Source organism: Ambystoma mexicanum, chromosome 5q, assembly GCF_040938575.1.
Source record: "Ambystoma mexicanum isolate Mex_15411 chromosome 5q, UKY_AmexF1_1, whole genome shotgun sequence".
In the NCBI taxonomy this organism is placed as follows: Eukaryota; Metazoa; Chordata; class Amphibia; order Caudata; family Ambystomatidae; genus Ambystoma; species Ambystoma mexicanum.
This window is the reverse complement of record NC_090933.1, coordinates 1242138469-1242154474: the sequence shown is the minus strand read 5'-3', so window position 1 is coordinate 1242154474 and position 16006 is coordinate 1242138469. Positions and strand designations below refer to the sequence as shown.

Here is a 16006-nt window from a genome sequence, read left to right as displayed (position 1 = left end):
AGTCTGACATCTTCCAAGACCCATATCCTTGTTGGATACCTCCTTTTTCAGAGGATACTGCTGGGGCAGTGTCCTGGTAAAAGGAGAACGCAGTCTTCTCAGATTTACAGTTTGGTTTCCGTCCCGGGGTGGGAAACTTTGGAACAGAGTTTAAACCTGTATTTAGTGGTTTCCAATTCCGTCTTCTGCAGGGGGAGCAGGGTGGGCATCTCACATTTATGGACCTGAGCATGGCCTTCGACAAAGTGGACAGATAGAAGCGATGTGGGCCGTGCTCAGGTTCTTGGGATGCCCAGAGGAATTTTGAACAGTGTTACAAGAACTTCACAGTGAGAACCAGGCTTGTGCGCGTAGCGGAACACGGGGACAATACACCACGTGCTTTGAGGTGGGATGTGGGGTTCGTCAGCACTGTGTTTTAGCCCCAATCCTGTTTACCCTTTACATCAATGGGCTATTAAAAGGCCTTGGTGGATTCTGGTGTGGACTATCTGAATCTGGGGGGCAGTGCCTTTCCAGTCCTGGCCTATGCAGATGATACTGTAATCGCCAGGACCCCCAGGGCCCTCCAGATTCTGATTGTCGATTATGCAACCTTTATGAATAACCAAGGGCTAAAAATAAACTCCACAAAATCAGCGGTAATGGGATGTGTGGGAAGGAAGAGGTTGGTAAAGATGCGCCCAATGTTATGCAATGGGGCTATTATTCCTAGAGTTAAGGAATTTGATTACTTGGGCGTAGGATCTGCAGAGTCAGTTACGGGTAGTGCTCATGTGAACAAACAATCAGTGAAAAAGAGCCAATATGTAGGTGGGTTTTCCAAGTCCTGTCCCGCCGTCAGGGCCAACCCCTGGATGTAGCCTTAAAAGATTGTGCAGCGAAGACAAAGGCTGTGACATTGTATGGAACACCACTGTGGGGTTTCTCAAAAGCACCAGTGATTCAGGTCAAGGATAATACGTTCTTTAGAAGGCTTTTGGGACTCCCGGGATCCGCTCATTGTATTTCCATACATAGGGAACTGGGAATGTAATTCTGCTAATGGGCCTTAGCAGCGATTACTTTTTGGCTTCATCTTTGGGCGAACGACCACGCCAATCTATGTCACTTTATTATTAGGACCATTATGGCAAGGGAGAATTGGAAACAAATCCCTTGGCTAGCATTCATTGATGAAGCCCTATACCGAAATAACATTCAAGTACTTTCCCCACCAGATAATCTGCTGACCTCTGGGCAAATGTGCTCTTATAAGCACATCTTGAGCCGGGCTATGAAGGAGAATGGGGATTTTATGGAGCTTGTCACAAACTTGGAAAGAGCAGCAGGGTGAACGAGATCCCTCGATACCTCCTCTGAAGCTCTAAAAGGGGAAATCGTTTGCGGATTACGCGTGCCAGATTTGATTGCTTACAGCCGATGGAAACAACGGCAAAGTGGTCTGGGTACCCCGATACACCTGGATGCTCTGCATGCAGGGCAGACATAGGGGACTTGAAGCACCTCCTACTGCTTTTCCCTGCATATCATGTTGTTAGAAGGTCCACTTTATTGCTGGTTCTCAGGTCATCTAACATTCACTCCCATAGGCTGGCAATCCTCTTTCTTCTGACTGCGGACTCTGTACTGACAGCCGGGGCACTAGTGTCCTTCCTGAAAAGAGCCATGTACCATAGAAAGGGAATATTGGCCCAATTGAATTGAATTGATTGTCGCAATTTACTGAATAGTTATTGTGCACTGTAATTGGTATTTTTTTTCCTTTTTTCTTATGGGACATGTAGTGAGTTTTTAACAGTTTTTAGACCATAATGAATCCGGTGAGAGCTCGGAGCATGAACACTGTATTTTATAAGTGAGATGTAACAGCCATTTTTTATATGTACTGTACTTGTATTTTTATGTGTTTGATGGATGAATTGATCCGAATAAACATAATGACCGACTGACTGACTAACTTTCGGGTGGCGCTCAATTCTACAACCAGATGCTCGCAATTCTGTAAAGGGTGAATGGATTTGCATGTCAGCAGCCTGGAATTTGAGTTTGCGATTCTTAATGTCTTCTGTATACATGTCCTCTAGAAAGAAAAGTGATGCTTTGGAAAACACAACAGAGGAAATTATTTGCTTAACCCAATCAGTAATTACTCACCATGTTGTGTGCATCTATGTTTTGCAGTGTGATGACAGTGATGTCCACCCCTTCATCGCCAACGCTCTTCAGCAGCTGAACCACTTCGGCGTGCTTGGACCACTTGCAATCCTCACCGTTGACTGATACAATGTAATCTCCTTCCTTCAGCCCAGCATCCTGCCAAATGCAAATAGCCTCTCATTTAGCAATAAGGTATATTAATTCATCAAGGGTTAGAAAGCCTGGCAGGCTGTGTACCAAAGATAAAATGGGCACTATCATCAATTATTCAACAGACTCATGCTTCTTTGTTCTGCATCACTAATCTTTGAGCTCCCAAGCACCTTGCGTACCCGCTCCTGATCATACATTAATGCAATACAATAACTCACCAGGCCCAGCATATTCTCTGTGCATTTCCAACACAGCATAATCATTAATTTTTTCTAATGCATCTGCATTTATTTTCAAGCCAGTCTCTGCCTCGTTATGCAGATCAACTCAGAGCTCCTTTTCCTCTGAACAAGGATGGGGAAGGGTTTAGCGTACCCCGATTCAAAGTGCACCAAAGTTGTCAAGTAGTAATAGGTAATCATTAAAGATTATATGTTATCTTCCAGCCTTACAAAAGGGACCGGTATGCCGTTGGCTGCCATTGCTGAAACCTTTGGCAACAGGACCTGCCATTGGTTGCAGATCCTGATAACCATGTTGTGAGGCATTATGTAAGCACAGGAACATTTTGACAGCTCTGGAATAAGTGGCGACAGACAAAAAGCAAGGGTAGCAAATTTACCAATCCATGATCTGTGACATGCATTCTTTCTACATGCTAAAATGTTTTAGGTTTACTTTACAACCGAAGGGGAATCTCAAGAAGTGGGCACACACATCTCATTGACATCGGTGCCCCCAAAAGCAGAAATAGAGTGTCAAGTGTTGTTAGGTAAGATTTTCAGCTTTATGATAAATCTTCCTGACCTGTGTCAACACCAGAACCTTTTGCTTGGACTTGGTGATAATTTTACCTTGTCCCTAAGTGAGTGGGACTCTTTTTCCCCTTTCACCGAGTCTTTTACTCTTTTTATGGGTGACCTTTGTATGTCTCTCCATAGTAGATGATTGGAGTTACAGTTTCCTATAACTTTGGACTGACTGTAACATAGTTTGGCAGCACACAGCATTTTAAATGCAGTGGCTTCCTTTTTAATTCCCTTATTATTTCTTGGGTGAACTACTGTTTCCAAGAGGTAAAGTGGGATTCGCATCCCCTTTACATTGATTTAAGTGAGCCAGCACACCACACCTTATGTGGAGTGCTGGAGGGATACAATGTATCCCCTTTCTTACTTATCAGGTAACATTTGTGTTACAATTGCAAGTTTACCTGAATGGCTGGTGACATTGGTTTTACCTTAGTGACCTCTTAGTCTTATTACTCGCAGGCTGTTAAATCAGCCTCCGTAATGCACAAAAGGCCCACCATTCTGTTCCATTGGTAGGCTTCTTTTTTCACCATTTCTCGTTTGCTTGTTATACGCGGTCTTCGCCCTGCCATTCAAGGCAGGAACGACCTCAGTGGAAGTTTTGTCTCTGGCGGGAATCCTTTGTATTCCCTGCCAAGGCTCAAGAGTGTCTGAGAAGGCAGGAAGTGAGAGAGGAGTCCAGACCTCTGCAGCCCTTTGTCTTTCACCTTTCCTTGAAAGGAACCAAGTCTCAATGGGGGGCTGGCTGTCCTGATTAGACAGCCAGACAGCCCCTTCCTGTAAACTGCAGGGACAGATTGCAGAAGTTGTGCAGTAGTTCCTGATAAATACTTTGAACCTGTAAGCTGCACATAAGTTGACCATTGGAGCAGGATCCGAAGAGGAAGATGAGGAAAAGACATCTGTAGCGCTTTCCAGCAACCGGAGAGCCTGCTGTGCAACCGGAGCCTGCTGTAACCCTTCCTTCCAATCTACCTGGGGGTCCCGAAAATGACAACTCCTACTCAGAGGCTGCTGAGATCCACTAGTCTCACGGAGGCCTGCATTTTGAGCCATCCCACGACGTGCTGCAACCTTGCTGGGCTGCAAACCACCAATACCCTGGGACCTCGAGCCTGATGGTCTTCCGAAGTCCCAATCCGTCCAAAACTTTGGTGGACTCCTGCCGGATCTCTAGAGACATGATTCAAATCCCTAAAGTCCCCTTACCAGAGTGCAGGACCGTGAGATTAAAAAGAATCTGACCAGCGATATTCATTCTTCATCTGGCTGCTGTAAAAAGGTGACAAACGTGCAGAGCGACTGGAGGCCTCCTCTGACGGTTGCTGCTGCAATTTCCCACATCCACTGTCCAGTTCTTTCGTCTCCAGATCAAGAAACCAGGAACTGGGCCCTGTTCTGCTGCATCGGGAAGGCATCCACTCTTTTCTACTAAGGTAATGTGTGGGCTTGGGTAATACTTAGCCCTTATGTCTGGTGTGCATCCTGTGAGGCTCAGTGGGTGATTTGTGTGGTTGGGCGTGTGCCCATAGCACTTGCACAGGCCTAATGTTGGAACACACATATGGAGCCTTCTGTGAAGTTCCTGAACACTTTAACTCTGAAAGTGAATACTTACTTGTGTAAGAAGATTTCCTATGGAACTTTGACTTTCCTGAAACTGAAATTTATCTCAACCTGCCAGCCACTAGGGTCCCTCCTCTGCCTCTGAGAGAACTCATGCAATAGAGTAGGGATGGACTATATAAGAAAGGGATTCTGCCTTGAAGGTAAAACAAGTGTAAAAGTACTTAGTTGCTAAAGAGGTTAGAGTGGTAACTGTATCTCTGTGAAAGTAGAGGTTACTAAGTGTCTGTAAGTGTATGCTTACCTTTGAGTTGCATTCTACCCCTCTAAAAAGTGTATCAGTTGCTTTACTCACTTTGAATGGTGTTTCCCACCCTTTTGAAAAGTAATAAGTATTTTTATATTAAGTTATCTAGCGGTGCATATGATGTTGACTTGGATAAATTTGCAACATTGAAATTGAATAAGATGGGTTTTTTTTTTTTTTTTTTTTGTAATTGGTTTGTTATGTTGAATTATGTGTAAAGTTTTTGTTTATAAAACTATATCACATTAAAAGTAAAATAAATAAATAAAATAAGTATTTTTACTCTTTTATTATTCTGACCTGAATTAGTGTAAAAGCTTACCAATAGGGTTTACCTACCTTGAAATACACTGTCTTTCTTAAAGTGTAACATTGGGTGTTGCTTTCCCTGGTCTACATATCTAAAACAGTCTCAGAGTTAATACTTAGCTTTGAGTTCTTGTAGCCCCTTTAAAAACTATATAGGTCTTAACTTGATTAGCTACTGCTCTTCTAAACTTGTAACCCTGGGTTGTGCCTCCCTGAATTGCTTTGCTGCTATCCTAAATAGTTTCATGAAGTTCTTACCTTATGTTAGGGAGAATTCTCAGACATGTGCTAATTCCCTTCACCTTAGAGACCCCCAGCAACTTTGCTGGATTTTGAGGACTTTATTTTTTTAACCTGGAGAGAGTGAGACACTTTTTTCCCACTCTCTCGTGCATTTTAATGTGATTTTGTACAGTGTGTTTCTTTTGGTTGTGGAGTCTGACAAACTCCATAGGCATCATCGTTTACATTGTGTCACACAACACCTTCAGTGCAGTGGCACAGGGAAGTCTTTCAGATTTCCCAAAGGGTTGAATACCTTCTCTTGGTTAAACTACTGTTTCCAAGAGCAGTGAAGTGAAATTGACTTTACTTACATGTGTAACTTTCTAGACCAAGCAACCACTATCTTACAATAGGGTGCTGAAGGGGTTACCTAGTATCCCCTTTGTCTAGCTTCTCATGTAAAATTGTTTATGTTAACCTTTCCTCACTGAATGGCTGGTAGCAGTGGTGTCATTTTAACTACCGGGGTGTGCATTTACTGCAGGCTGCGATCGCGTTGTCAAAATGGCCCCGGTCTTCTTTTTCCGCCATTTCTTTGTGGAAAGGTCCTTCTTGAGATTTGGTCCCCTTGTTCGTTTTGCCTTTGGCGGGATTCACGAGTGAAGCCCGCCTCTGGCTCCTGGGTGTCTGGGATAGGCAGGAAGTGAGGGAGGTGCCCGAAACTCCCTGTGCTTAGTCTCCTAGGAGACCCGAATGCACTCTGTGGTGATTGGCTGGCTGACTGTCCGGCAAGGACACCCTGCTGGGTGACTGACAGCTAGGCTGGAATGAATGGGAGAGAACTGCACAAAAGGAGAGGCTTTTGGCTTGGAAGGCAGAGTCGAACACTGGACGAAGGAACTGAAGAAGAACTTGAAGAGGACGCCTGCTGCAACTCCTGGAACGTTGGTTTGCCCGGTGAAGCCCTGCTGCAGTGCCAAAACGCCAGGTTTGCATCGACAGAGAAGCCCCTGCAAGGATGACTTCTCCGCATGAGTTGGTGGGACCAATCAACTCCAAAGTAAGCCACCTGGACATCCATCTCGGAGCAGGTTGAATGCTGGAAACCGTATAGCCAGGGAGAGGAACACCAGATTGTATACGTTGCTTTTAAGCTGGCCTAGAGCTCCAGGAAGATCCTCCGGACTCCCAGGAAGCAGGACTGACCGAGCCTGATTCCCCCCTCAACAGATTGTGGGACCCCAGAAGCAAGGAAAGTCCATCTCGATAGCCAGGAACTGTGGTGTTGCTATCTGCGGTAGACGCAAGGAGCTGAAACACTGAACAGCCACTAAAAGTGAAGTTTTCCAGTTGCAAGTTTTGACCGTCCCAGTGCAGTAGTCCCCTGACGTCTTCCCTCTTGACCCCACGACTGAGGCCCAGGAACAGTGAGATCTGCACAGGAACAGGAGTCATCCACTGCATCTTTTCTTCATTTTAAAAAGGTACTGTACAAAGTCTGAGAGAGAACTTACCTCTTGCTGTAAAGTTGCTTGCATCGTCTACTACTCACAAGTCTAATCAGCTTTTGGCCCTACTTTTGATTCTTTCTTCAAAGACTTCTAAAACATTGTGCAAAGACTTTCTACTTAAATACAATGAAGTGCTTCAGCTTACATAGACTTTTGCTTATTGACTTTGGCTTAGCCTCTTCCACTGAAATACTCTTATTGGGGGGGGGATCTGAAAGTATTTGCCTGCTTTAGAATATTTGTGGTCTCTTGCTTGTTCTCAATAATCTTTTCCTTTGACTTATGACTATATGATCCTAAATGCTACAGTGATATATTAATGTCCCCAGCACCCTAGCAAAAAAAGTCACCTGAGGGTGTAGGTAGTGTATGTGGGCCATCCCAAAAGGGTATCTACTGGTTTAGAGATATTAAGAGTGTGTACATCATGAAGTGTTTTTGAGTGTTACTATTATATTTCTCCCTTATGAAGGCTGATAAATAAATTAATAATTGTTTATTCAAGAAACCTTGAGTGGAAGAGTTTATTTGAATACTTGTAACTGTAAATCTCTGTGTAACTCCACTACAGCTCACATTGACCCCTCTTGAGATAAGCCCGGCTGCTCAACACTTTACCAAAACGGTGTAGTACAATCTTATACCAAAGGTTAGGTTTCCTATACCTGTAGTCAGAGTTGTTTGTAGTGTTCCCAAAGGGTACTGCATACAAACTTTGCCTAACACCTTAGAAACTGTATGATACACTTCTTAAAGGTATACTGGCTATAACTAGCTATTAGGTAGCGGATATTTATGTATCAATATGTAAATTACTTACCTGGAAATACATTGGGCCTCATTACGAGTCCGGCGTTAACCGAGGCGGTAAAACCGCCTGGTTAACGCCGGACTCGTATTACCATTCCGCCTCCGTGACTCCCGGAATTACCGGGGCATCACAACCCCGGTTTTCCGGGAATCACGGAGGCGGAATGGTGTAAATCCCCATTCCCATTGAGTCCTATGGGACTCAATGGGAATCGGGATCATGGAAACACCGGCAGCATCTTGTAATGCTGCCGGTGTTTCCTCGTCCGCCTGCAGGCGGGCGGTGTTAAACCCGCCAGGTCAGACCTGGCGGGAACATCACCTCCCGCCTGCAGGGGTCGGGATCAGGCGGTCCGGAAACAACGGTGGCGGCGGGTTTACCGCCACCGTTATTTCCGGACCGCCACGATCGTAATGAGGCCCATTGTGTCTTTCTTAAAGTGTAATAGGGTTTTGCTTTCCCTGATATGCTTAGAGCAATCAAAACTAGTTATTGAGTGTTCATACTTATTATTGAGTAGCTTGAGGCCCCTCCAGAAAGTATGAGTTGATTTACTAGCTCTGAACTGAGTTCTAAAAAGTAATGTTATTTATTTGTAGCCAGGTTCGTTTATTATGTGATTTTATAACTGAGTGTCACTGCATGACTGACAGGGTGAACTACCCTTGAAATACTTATCTTAATCTAAAAGTATATGTAACCTGGTCTCATTCCCCAAGAATAGTATATTACTATCCTGAATGTTTGACCTTAGGTTTGACCCACCTTGACCGGCTTCTGGCTCCTTTATATACGGTTTGCATACCATAGGTATTGAGTTGGTTTTTATGATTGTGTTTATATGATGTGATAGTACTTACTTACCCAAGATTGATCTTGGCCTGCTTGTATTTAAATAAACCCTTTATTTTTACAATACATAGTGTTTCAGTGTTTCTTTGGACCCTATGTATGTTACAATTTCTTTGTATCAAGTTACATCCCTCTCACCCTCCTAAGATAGGCCTCGCTGCTCTGTCCATGCTACCAACATTCCCAGGTGGTACAGCCTTATAATAAGAGTGGAGCTTATGTACTGTATCAGATGAATGGTTTTATGACACCCTTAGTTGGACTTTAGAAAAACTGGCCTAACAAGTGTACGTTTGGGCACAGTGGGTGACAGCTGGGAATCTACAGAGAGGATGTGCTTTAATTACATTGGCCCCAGCAGGGCATTGATGCCAGGACTAGCACCCAGACAGTAGTGCTTACGTCAATACAAAATATGTGATTTGTGATGGCTTGACATGCTTCCTTTCCTCCTTCCAATCAGAGCATTTATACACTTTTGGTGGTGATGTTCAATCAAAAGCAGTCACAGAGACAATGGAGTTTGATCCTTGTGCCTTTAGACAACACCTGGCAGTGTAGGGGCTGTGGAGCCCAGCTCTGTGGTGACTGGATGGAACTGCGATTGTGCGGGTGTCAGTGTGCCTGCCGTGTGGAACATGACTGCAAGTATGATGTGGAGTGGTGCTTTCAATGAGCCAATAAAGGGATGGGTATTGCCCTGCAGTACACTGTACCACCTTCCTCTGTGAACAGCAGAGGAAGGCTCTGGAACTCTAAACCAGAGAGCTTCCGTCTAGGGCACGGTATCCCCTAGAGATATTCCATTCCTTCCTTGTCTAAACTAAGGGGTACAACTGAGGCCAAGAGTTGTCAGAAATGCCAATGTCAATGAGAAGTAAAATAGGTTTCACAAATGGGGAAAGCTCCCTTAGACCTAAGGCCTAGCCCAATGTTAGCATAGCAAAAACCCAAAGACAAATGCCCCAGAATCACTGTTGGGCTTTTCATTTTGCTCAGTACAAAGCCACAGGTCCATGAGAACTGGCAGTACAGGAACAGTACACGCTGGGTGCAAAAGATCCATCATGGACCGCAACCAGGGGCTAAACAGAAACTGCATGTCAGACAATCATATCACATGCCCCTAATTCTCTTGCACAGCTTAACAGCTCTGAACATGGGGAGAGGAACTCACACAGACACAGGGAAGCCGGATCAGAGTATTTTTGGCCAGCCATGTTAATGCCTCCAGATTCCAATATGGAACACAGTGTTCTTTAAAGATTGGCCCACATGGGCTAAAGCACGGGTCGATCCCTATTAAGAAAAGAGGCATAACTAACATCAGAAAAAGAAAAAATAATCGAACACCGTCCAAAATAATGTCAAAGAGGTGTAACCATTAGGCAAGAACCAATCATGACATACGAAGCGAAGAGGAAAATGAACCAATTAATCAGATCCTTCATTGTTCCAATTACCACCAGCACCTGTATAAAAAAAAGAGCACAAAAAAGGACCTGTTAACCCCACATGTGCAGAAAGGGTAGCAACCAACCCCAGAGGATTGCAGAGGAAACCCTCATGAAAAGCTCCTGTCCCACTTTCGAGAGCCAATGGCTCGATGAAGAAATAAAGGGAGGCAGGATTCGAGCGAATGGAAGTCAATGACGAACCGCAGTAGAAGGGGACTTGCAGAAACTCACTACCACGACCCAGTGGACTCCTGAGGGTACATCTGAAGGAGCAAGAACACAGGGCTTCAATTCTGGAGGATTTGTCTCAGGAGCGGCGAAAACAATCGTATAGGCAGAAATATTCTTTTGTAGCGCAAGTTACAACCCAAAAGAAGAATAATTGACTTTCCAATAAGGATGGCCAACCACCCAGAAGACCAGGAAAGCAATGGTTGAGATGGCACCCATAAGGCATAGAAATCCAACCAAGCAGATCCAGATGGCTCAGAGGGCAAAACTGATTAGCCAGCAGAAAACTGCCACAACAGTGGTACTGTTGCCCAAACGAAGGGCAGAGGCAGGGAATTAGTGGTCCAACCATCCAGTGGACAACTGAGGCTTCCTACCTCAGGGTGGCACAACCAGGAACACAAGACAGGATGGGAAGGAAGCCAGATAATGCTCCAGAAACAGTCCCAGCATGAGACATCTAGTGCATTTAGTGAGAATGACCGGTGGGTGAGGGGGACAAAGAATAGCCCAGGAGGGATATTCAGCAGGCATAAACCATAGATAAGGTACAAGACCGAGGGCTAAGCCACTATAGCCAGACCTGGTCCTAGAAATCTAGCGGCACAGCTTTGTGGCAAAACATCCTCAATCTACCAGGAAGTAAACCTACAAAGTCCCCGCAGATTTAAGGAATGGTGGGGGCCATCCCTCAATATATCCGTTCACTTATGGGCTTGCCTTAGCCAGCCCTTTAACAACACAAAAGGCAGACACAGATAGGTTTTGGTGGCCGACCAGTGAGGCTGGCCCTAAATGCTAGCTAACACTCTGGTCCACCCTTACACTTTGGTATTGGCTTGTCGAGGAAATGGTTTCCATTGAAAAGCTCGCAAAACAAAAAGCTGAATGCGCATTTAGTGTGCATTCGGTTTAGTTAAAAAAAACCAAAGCCCATAATGCCGAACAAGGAGAGCAGGCTTTGCGTGGGGTATCCCCCGACCCCTAGTCCGGCATTATGGGCTGCAGGGGTGTACCCCGCATACATTAAATGTAAAGCAGGGGACAAATATAGGCATTCCGAAAACAAGTCGACTATTTTATAACTCGAGCTTTTCGGAATGCGGTCTTTCAACTTAGATCCGATGAAATGTTTATACTTGGATAATGTTATGCACTTTGATGGGACTGCACTATGAAGCTTAGGCTCATGGGACTAGCTGTAGCCTTCTGCATATTTCTATTAAATGGCAATTCGGGTCTCTACAATCCAGTAAAGTGAGAACCTGAGGGCTGATCTTATATAAGTAGGCAGCCTGAGTTCACTGGCCAAAGGCTTACGGGCTGCTGCTGGAATGTAAAAACGGTACAACTTCCTTTCATCGCCTGCATTTTCATCCCCTGGCATCTTAACGTGCATATTACAACGAATATGCTCATCATTTTTTAGGGGGTGGGGGTTGGGAAATGGAAGATAAGGGTTTGGGCAGGTAGGCAATAGCCAAGAATACGTGTGGAAGGTTGGACCTACAAAATAAAAAAAATAAAAAACGATGAGCATTTTCGATGGAATATACACGTTAAAATGACAAGGGATGAAATGACATGGAACCGTAAAAACAGTTGTGCCTTGTGTAGTGTGAGACTACTCCAGCTGCCCCTGAGGCACTTTCTCGCGCAAGGGTCCCATTTTATGATTGGAAAGAGATTGGCATTTCTTTATTTCTCCTGATGGCAGCTATTACACTTTGATGTTGGAACGACTTGAGTGTTGAATCCCTTTGAAGTTTAATTTGTTTCTAAAGTAGCTGTGAAGTAACCCTTTCCTATACTAGATTCCTACATATTGTAAATAGACTTGGGCGGAGTGACGCTCGCCTTGCCTTTGATTTACTGCGCCTGACCGCTTCTCTCTAGGAGCCAAAGACTTCAGGCCGAGGGTGAAGGTGATTCTGCCCTTGTTAGCTGCATCAAGCACCATTGTGGAAGGATGGTCCCCTCTCCTTGCACTGTAGCTGCAATCGCACCGGTTGTAGTAAGGGTGGGGCTCGGTTCCCAGAATCTGAAGGGGAACTCTTCCATCCTTATTGAATGAAGGGGAGATGAATATTGAAGCAGGGATTGAGATAGCCAGGTGGCTGGACACAATACCTATGGAGGGGGCAAGCAATTGATTACTGTACCAGCCCTGAGATTGTAGTTTGAGTAAGCTGGTGTGCAGCTATTCAGTATGGTTCTTCAACTTGATGTTGCAAGGAAGGCATTCAGTTATCAACTGGATTCTCATGGACCATTGGCCTGCATTGAATGTACCCGCAAAGGCTGAGGACTCTGTGTCTGCTTGCACAGGAATTCTTACCAAGGCGGGATCAGCTGCCTTGTTCCAAGGTATCCCTCACCCACTGCGATAAAAAGTTCTAGAAACCTTCTTGCCATGCTGTGGGAGCCCGGCTACAGCTGATGGGGAATCAGGGCCAATTCTAGCACCTAGAGGACTTGGATTAGTGGGCCTGAGCCAGTGCCTAGGAGGGTTGCAGTAGGAGCTGTGAACATTGCAGAACATTTTGTACACTTACAAGGGTCAGAGGTTTACCAAGGCGGCCTCTCAAATGGCAGAAACAAACCAGCCAAGTCCACTGCCCCAGCGCCTGCCCAGCGACAGAGCATTAACTGGACACAAACTGATTGGGGCCAGTGAGCGTATTCATTATAGAAGCAGCTGTAGGGCTGACACTTCTGGGTTCCCCGAGTAAACCCAGTCTGCGGACTGGAGCTACTGGTGAGATTTTTGCTCCATGGCAGAGTCCGGTTGTTCATGATTCTTTTAAGTGATTGACAGTACTTCCTTTTTCTTGTGTGTTTTTCCCCTCTTCTAATATTCTTAGAGTAATCAGATAATAAAACGGTTATTTACCAAACTTGGGTTTGGAAAGCAATATATTTTCTTGTTCTTTTCTTTTTGTGCTTGTGAACTGGTTACAACTCAAGCCTTTTATGAGTAAGTCTTATGGTTTTGCGCAAGTTACCAAAGGGCATGCAAGGGTTACCTCTGGGTCAAACGGTGCGATTTCTTGCATCGATTGTCTCACAACTGTTCCCGGGGCATGCCCTGTATTGGACCCCCTCTTGCCCAAGGGATTTCTTTGTTACGAGTGCAGATACTTCCCCCCCTATACCGTGAATTCTTCCAGGTATGATCTTTCTCACCCACTACATTGCTACACAAAAGTTAACAAAGTTTCTTTATTTGGGCTGGTAGTTTTGCATCTGACACCAGATTCTGGGCTAGAGGCACCAGCTGACTTCACTCAGTATGCTTTTCTCAAGGTGTGGGCATGGTCTGTCGTTTGGGCTAAATTAATACGAGGATTTCTGTCCCATCAAATGGCCCTTTCTCAAGATCTCCTCACTTAGCCGGCCGAGCTCCCTCTTTCTCTCTCTCCCTGATGCTAGTTGGTCTTCTTGGTTTGGCCAACTTCGATTCTGCTCTCCTGGTTTTCCTTCTCCTTCCGTCTCCTCTTTAACACTGCTCTCTCTAGAATGCATACCAGGGTTGTGCTCTTTACCAGTGCTGCAGAAGAGCCCCCAGGGTGGCAAAGGGATCAGCATACTTTGCTTAAAAAGCAAAACAAGAACAACTTCAGACACATCAGACCAAGAGTGGAAACGGAAATAAAGTTTAAACATGTGTCATAATCAACAAAGAGATGCTGAAGACTGTTTGGTCATTGTGGCAACAAAAAGCATTGCGAGTGCACTCAAACCTTTTAATTGGGGTCTCTATACATGGTAAATCTGCCTATCGCCAGCTGTGTGGTAGTGGTAGGTTTCCAACTTCTTCCAAACACGTTTGCACAGATTCACATGCTGCAGAATTTTGAAGATACATTTTGCAGTTTGCTCTTCTATATTTTAATATGCACTACACATCATTCACATTTTGCGCGGTGCAATGCAAACTTTGGAGACCTTTCTTAAGTGTGCATTTATACACTACGCATGCTGTTTGCTGCTGCATAATCAACTTTCAGACCACGTACGAACTTGCAACTACATTGTACGTCTGGCACTACCTACTGACACTGCTGGTTACCAATTCTGACAACTAAATCTCTCCCACACCGTTACTTTCAACGGTTGGCTAGAGACTAGTACACAGACTACTACACTGCCCTTTACTTGGCAAAGTATCCAAAAAGGATATAAATGGGTAGTCTAACTCAGGGAAAACCAATCCAATACTATCAGCAGGCCCTTCACAGATATACAAGTTAGTCGATTCCCAATACAATAATCAAACGCATATGGATTTCCCCAGGAGAAAATTGTGATGCACATTTGCATTTTTGTAAGATTTATCCCACATTGAGGAGTTCTCGGTTGAACCTTTTTTGAGAGGGGTTTCTAAATGCCCAAAACAGACCAGAAATTAGAAGGAGGCTAACAGACAAATAGAGAACAGTCTAGGGAAAGGTGATAACAAGGATGGAAGAAAGTTCACACCCACCTCTGCGCAGCCTCCAGGTACAACTCCAGCGATCAGAACAGGTGAGTCTCCGCGCAGCGTAAACCCAAAGCCATTGTCTCCTCGCACAAGATGTGCTCTTCGTGCCGGCTTCCACTTGTTTTTTATAGAAAACACTGATAAAGGACCCTGGAAAAAGGAACAGGCAACAAAGATCATTAAGAACGGCAATACAGAGCAGCCAGTAAGCAAATCATTGTCCTATGATGGGGGCAACAATGGGGGCGGCTCAAGGCCACCCCGGAACAACGAGAGGCAGAGAAGTGGTGATCCACCGTTCCTCTTAGCGGCAGAGACTCCTCACCTTGAGGTGTTGGGGCCAGGAGGGTAACACAAGGAGGTTACACAAGAATGGCCAACAAACAGTCCCATATTGGGACATCCAGTCCAGCTCAATAGGAGACCAAGTGGAGGAGGAAGACCAGCCCAGGAAAGATGTCCAGCAGCCAAAAAAAGAAATCATAGCAAGTGCTAATGGATCCAGAGTTCACCATGTATGGCCAGACCTAGTCCTATAATTCAACAGCCAAGCGTCGTGGCAAATCAGCTAAGAATTCAGTGATCTGAGGAATGTACTGCGTCTCCCTTAGACGTATACATTTACCTATGGGCTGGCCGAAGGTGGGTGGGACTGTCTGCTTCCACTCCACATCCATGGTGCCAGAGAGTCTGGCTGTTCTGCATGAGTGAAACCCACAGTGGTCCCTGATTGGACCACTGATTGCTTTTTGAATGGTGCAGATCCTTGCCATTGGTGGGCTTGGACTTGCTTACAGCCAGGATTTAGGATAGGAAGAAGACTCCTGCAGCGATTTCTTGAGATCAACGTTGAAGCCAAGTATCCTGTGTAGAAGAGCAGATGAAGATCCGTGGATGACTCCTGAAGAAGCCTGGCTTCCCTTCCTGCATTTGGCCCGGTGAAGACCTGCTAGGCTACCTGATCTGCAAAGGCCCTCTGTGGTGCTTCAACCATTGGACTGGTGGGACCAACTAGTCTCAATGCCTTCTCAAGACCCAACTGTCCTGAGCCCACAGAATCGTCCCTGTACCACCTGCTGGACTGATCAGCTCTCCAGTGGGCTACCTTGCGAGAAGCATGGCCTTGCCG

The 16006-nt window shown here is 45.2% G+C and overlaps 1 protein-coding gene across 2 annotated transcripts in view; it reads right to left on the bottom strand.

Moving 5' to 3' along the window:
- RHPN1 (rhophilin Rho GTPase binding protein 1) overlaps positions 1–16006 on the bottom strand; it is a 366143-nt gene that overhangs the window by 17154 nt on the left and 332983 nt on the right. For both annotated transcript variants that reach the window (XM_069621751.1, XM_069621752.1), the window contains 2 exons: positions 14881–15027; positions 2158–2316 (listed from right to left, as the gene is read on the bottom strand). In XM_069621751.1, coding sequence (XP_069477852.1) covers positions 2158–2316; positions 14881–15027 — 306 coding nt within the window. The remainder of the gene's footprint in view (positions 1–2157; positions 2317–14880; positions 15028–16006) is intronic.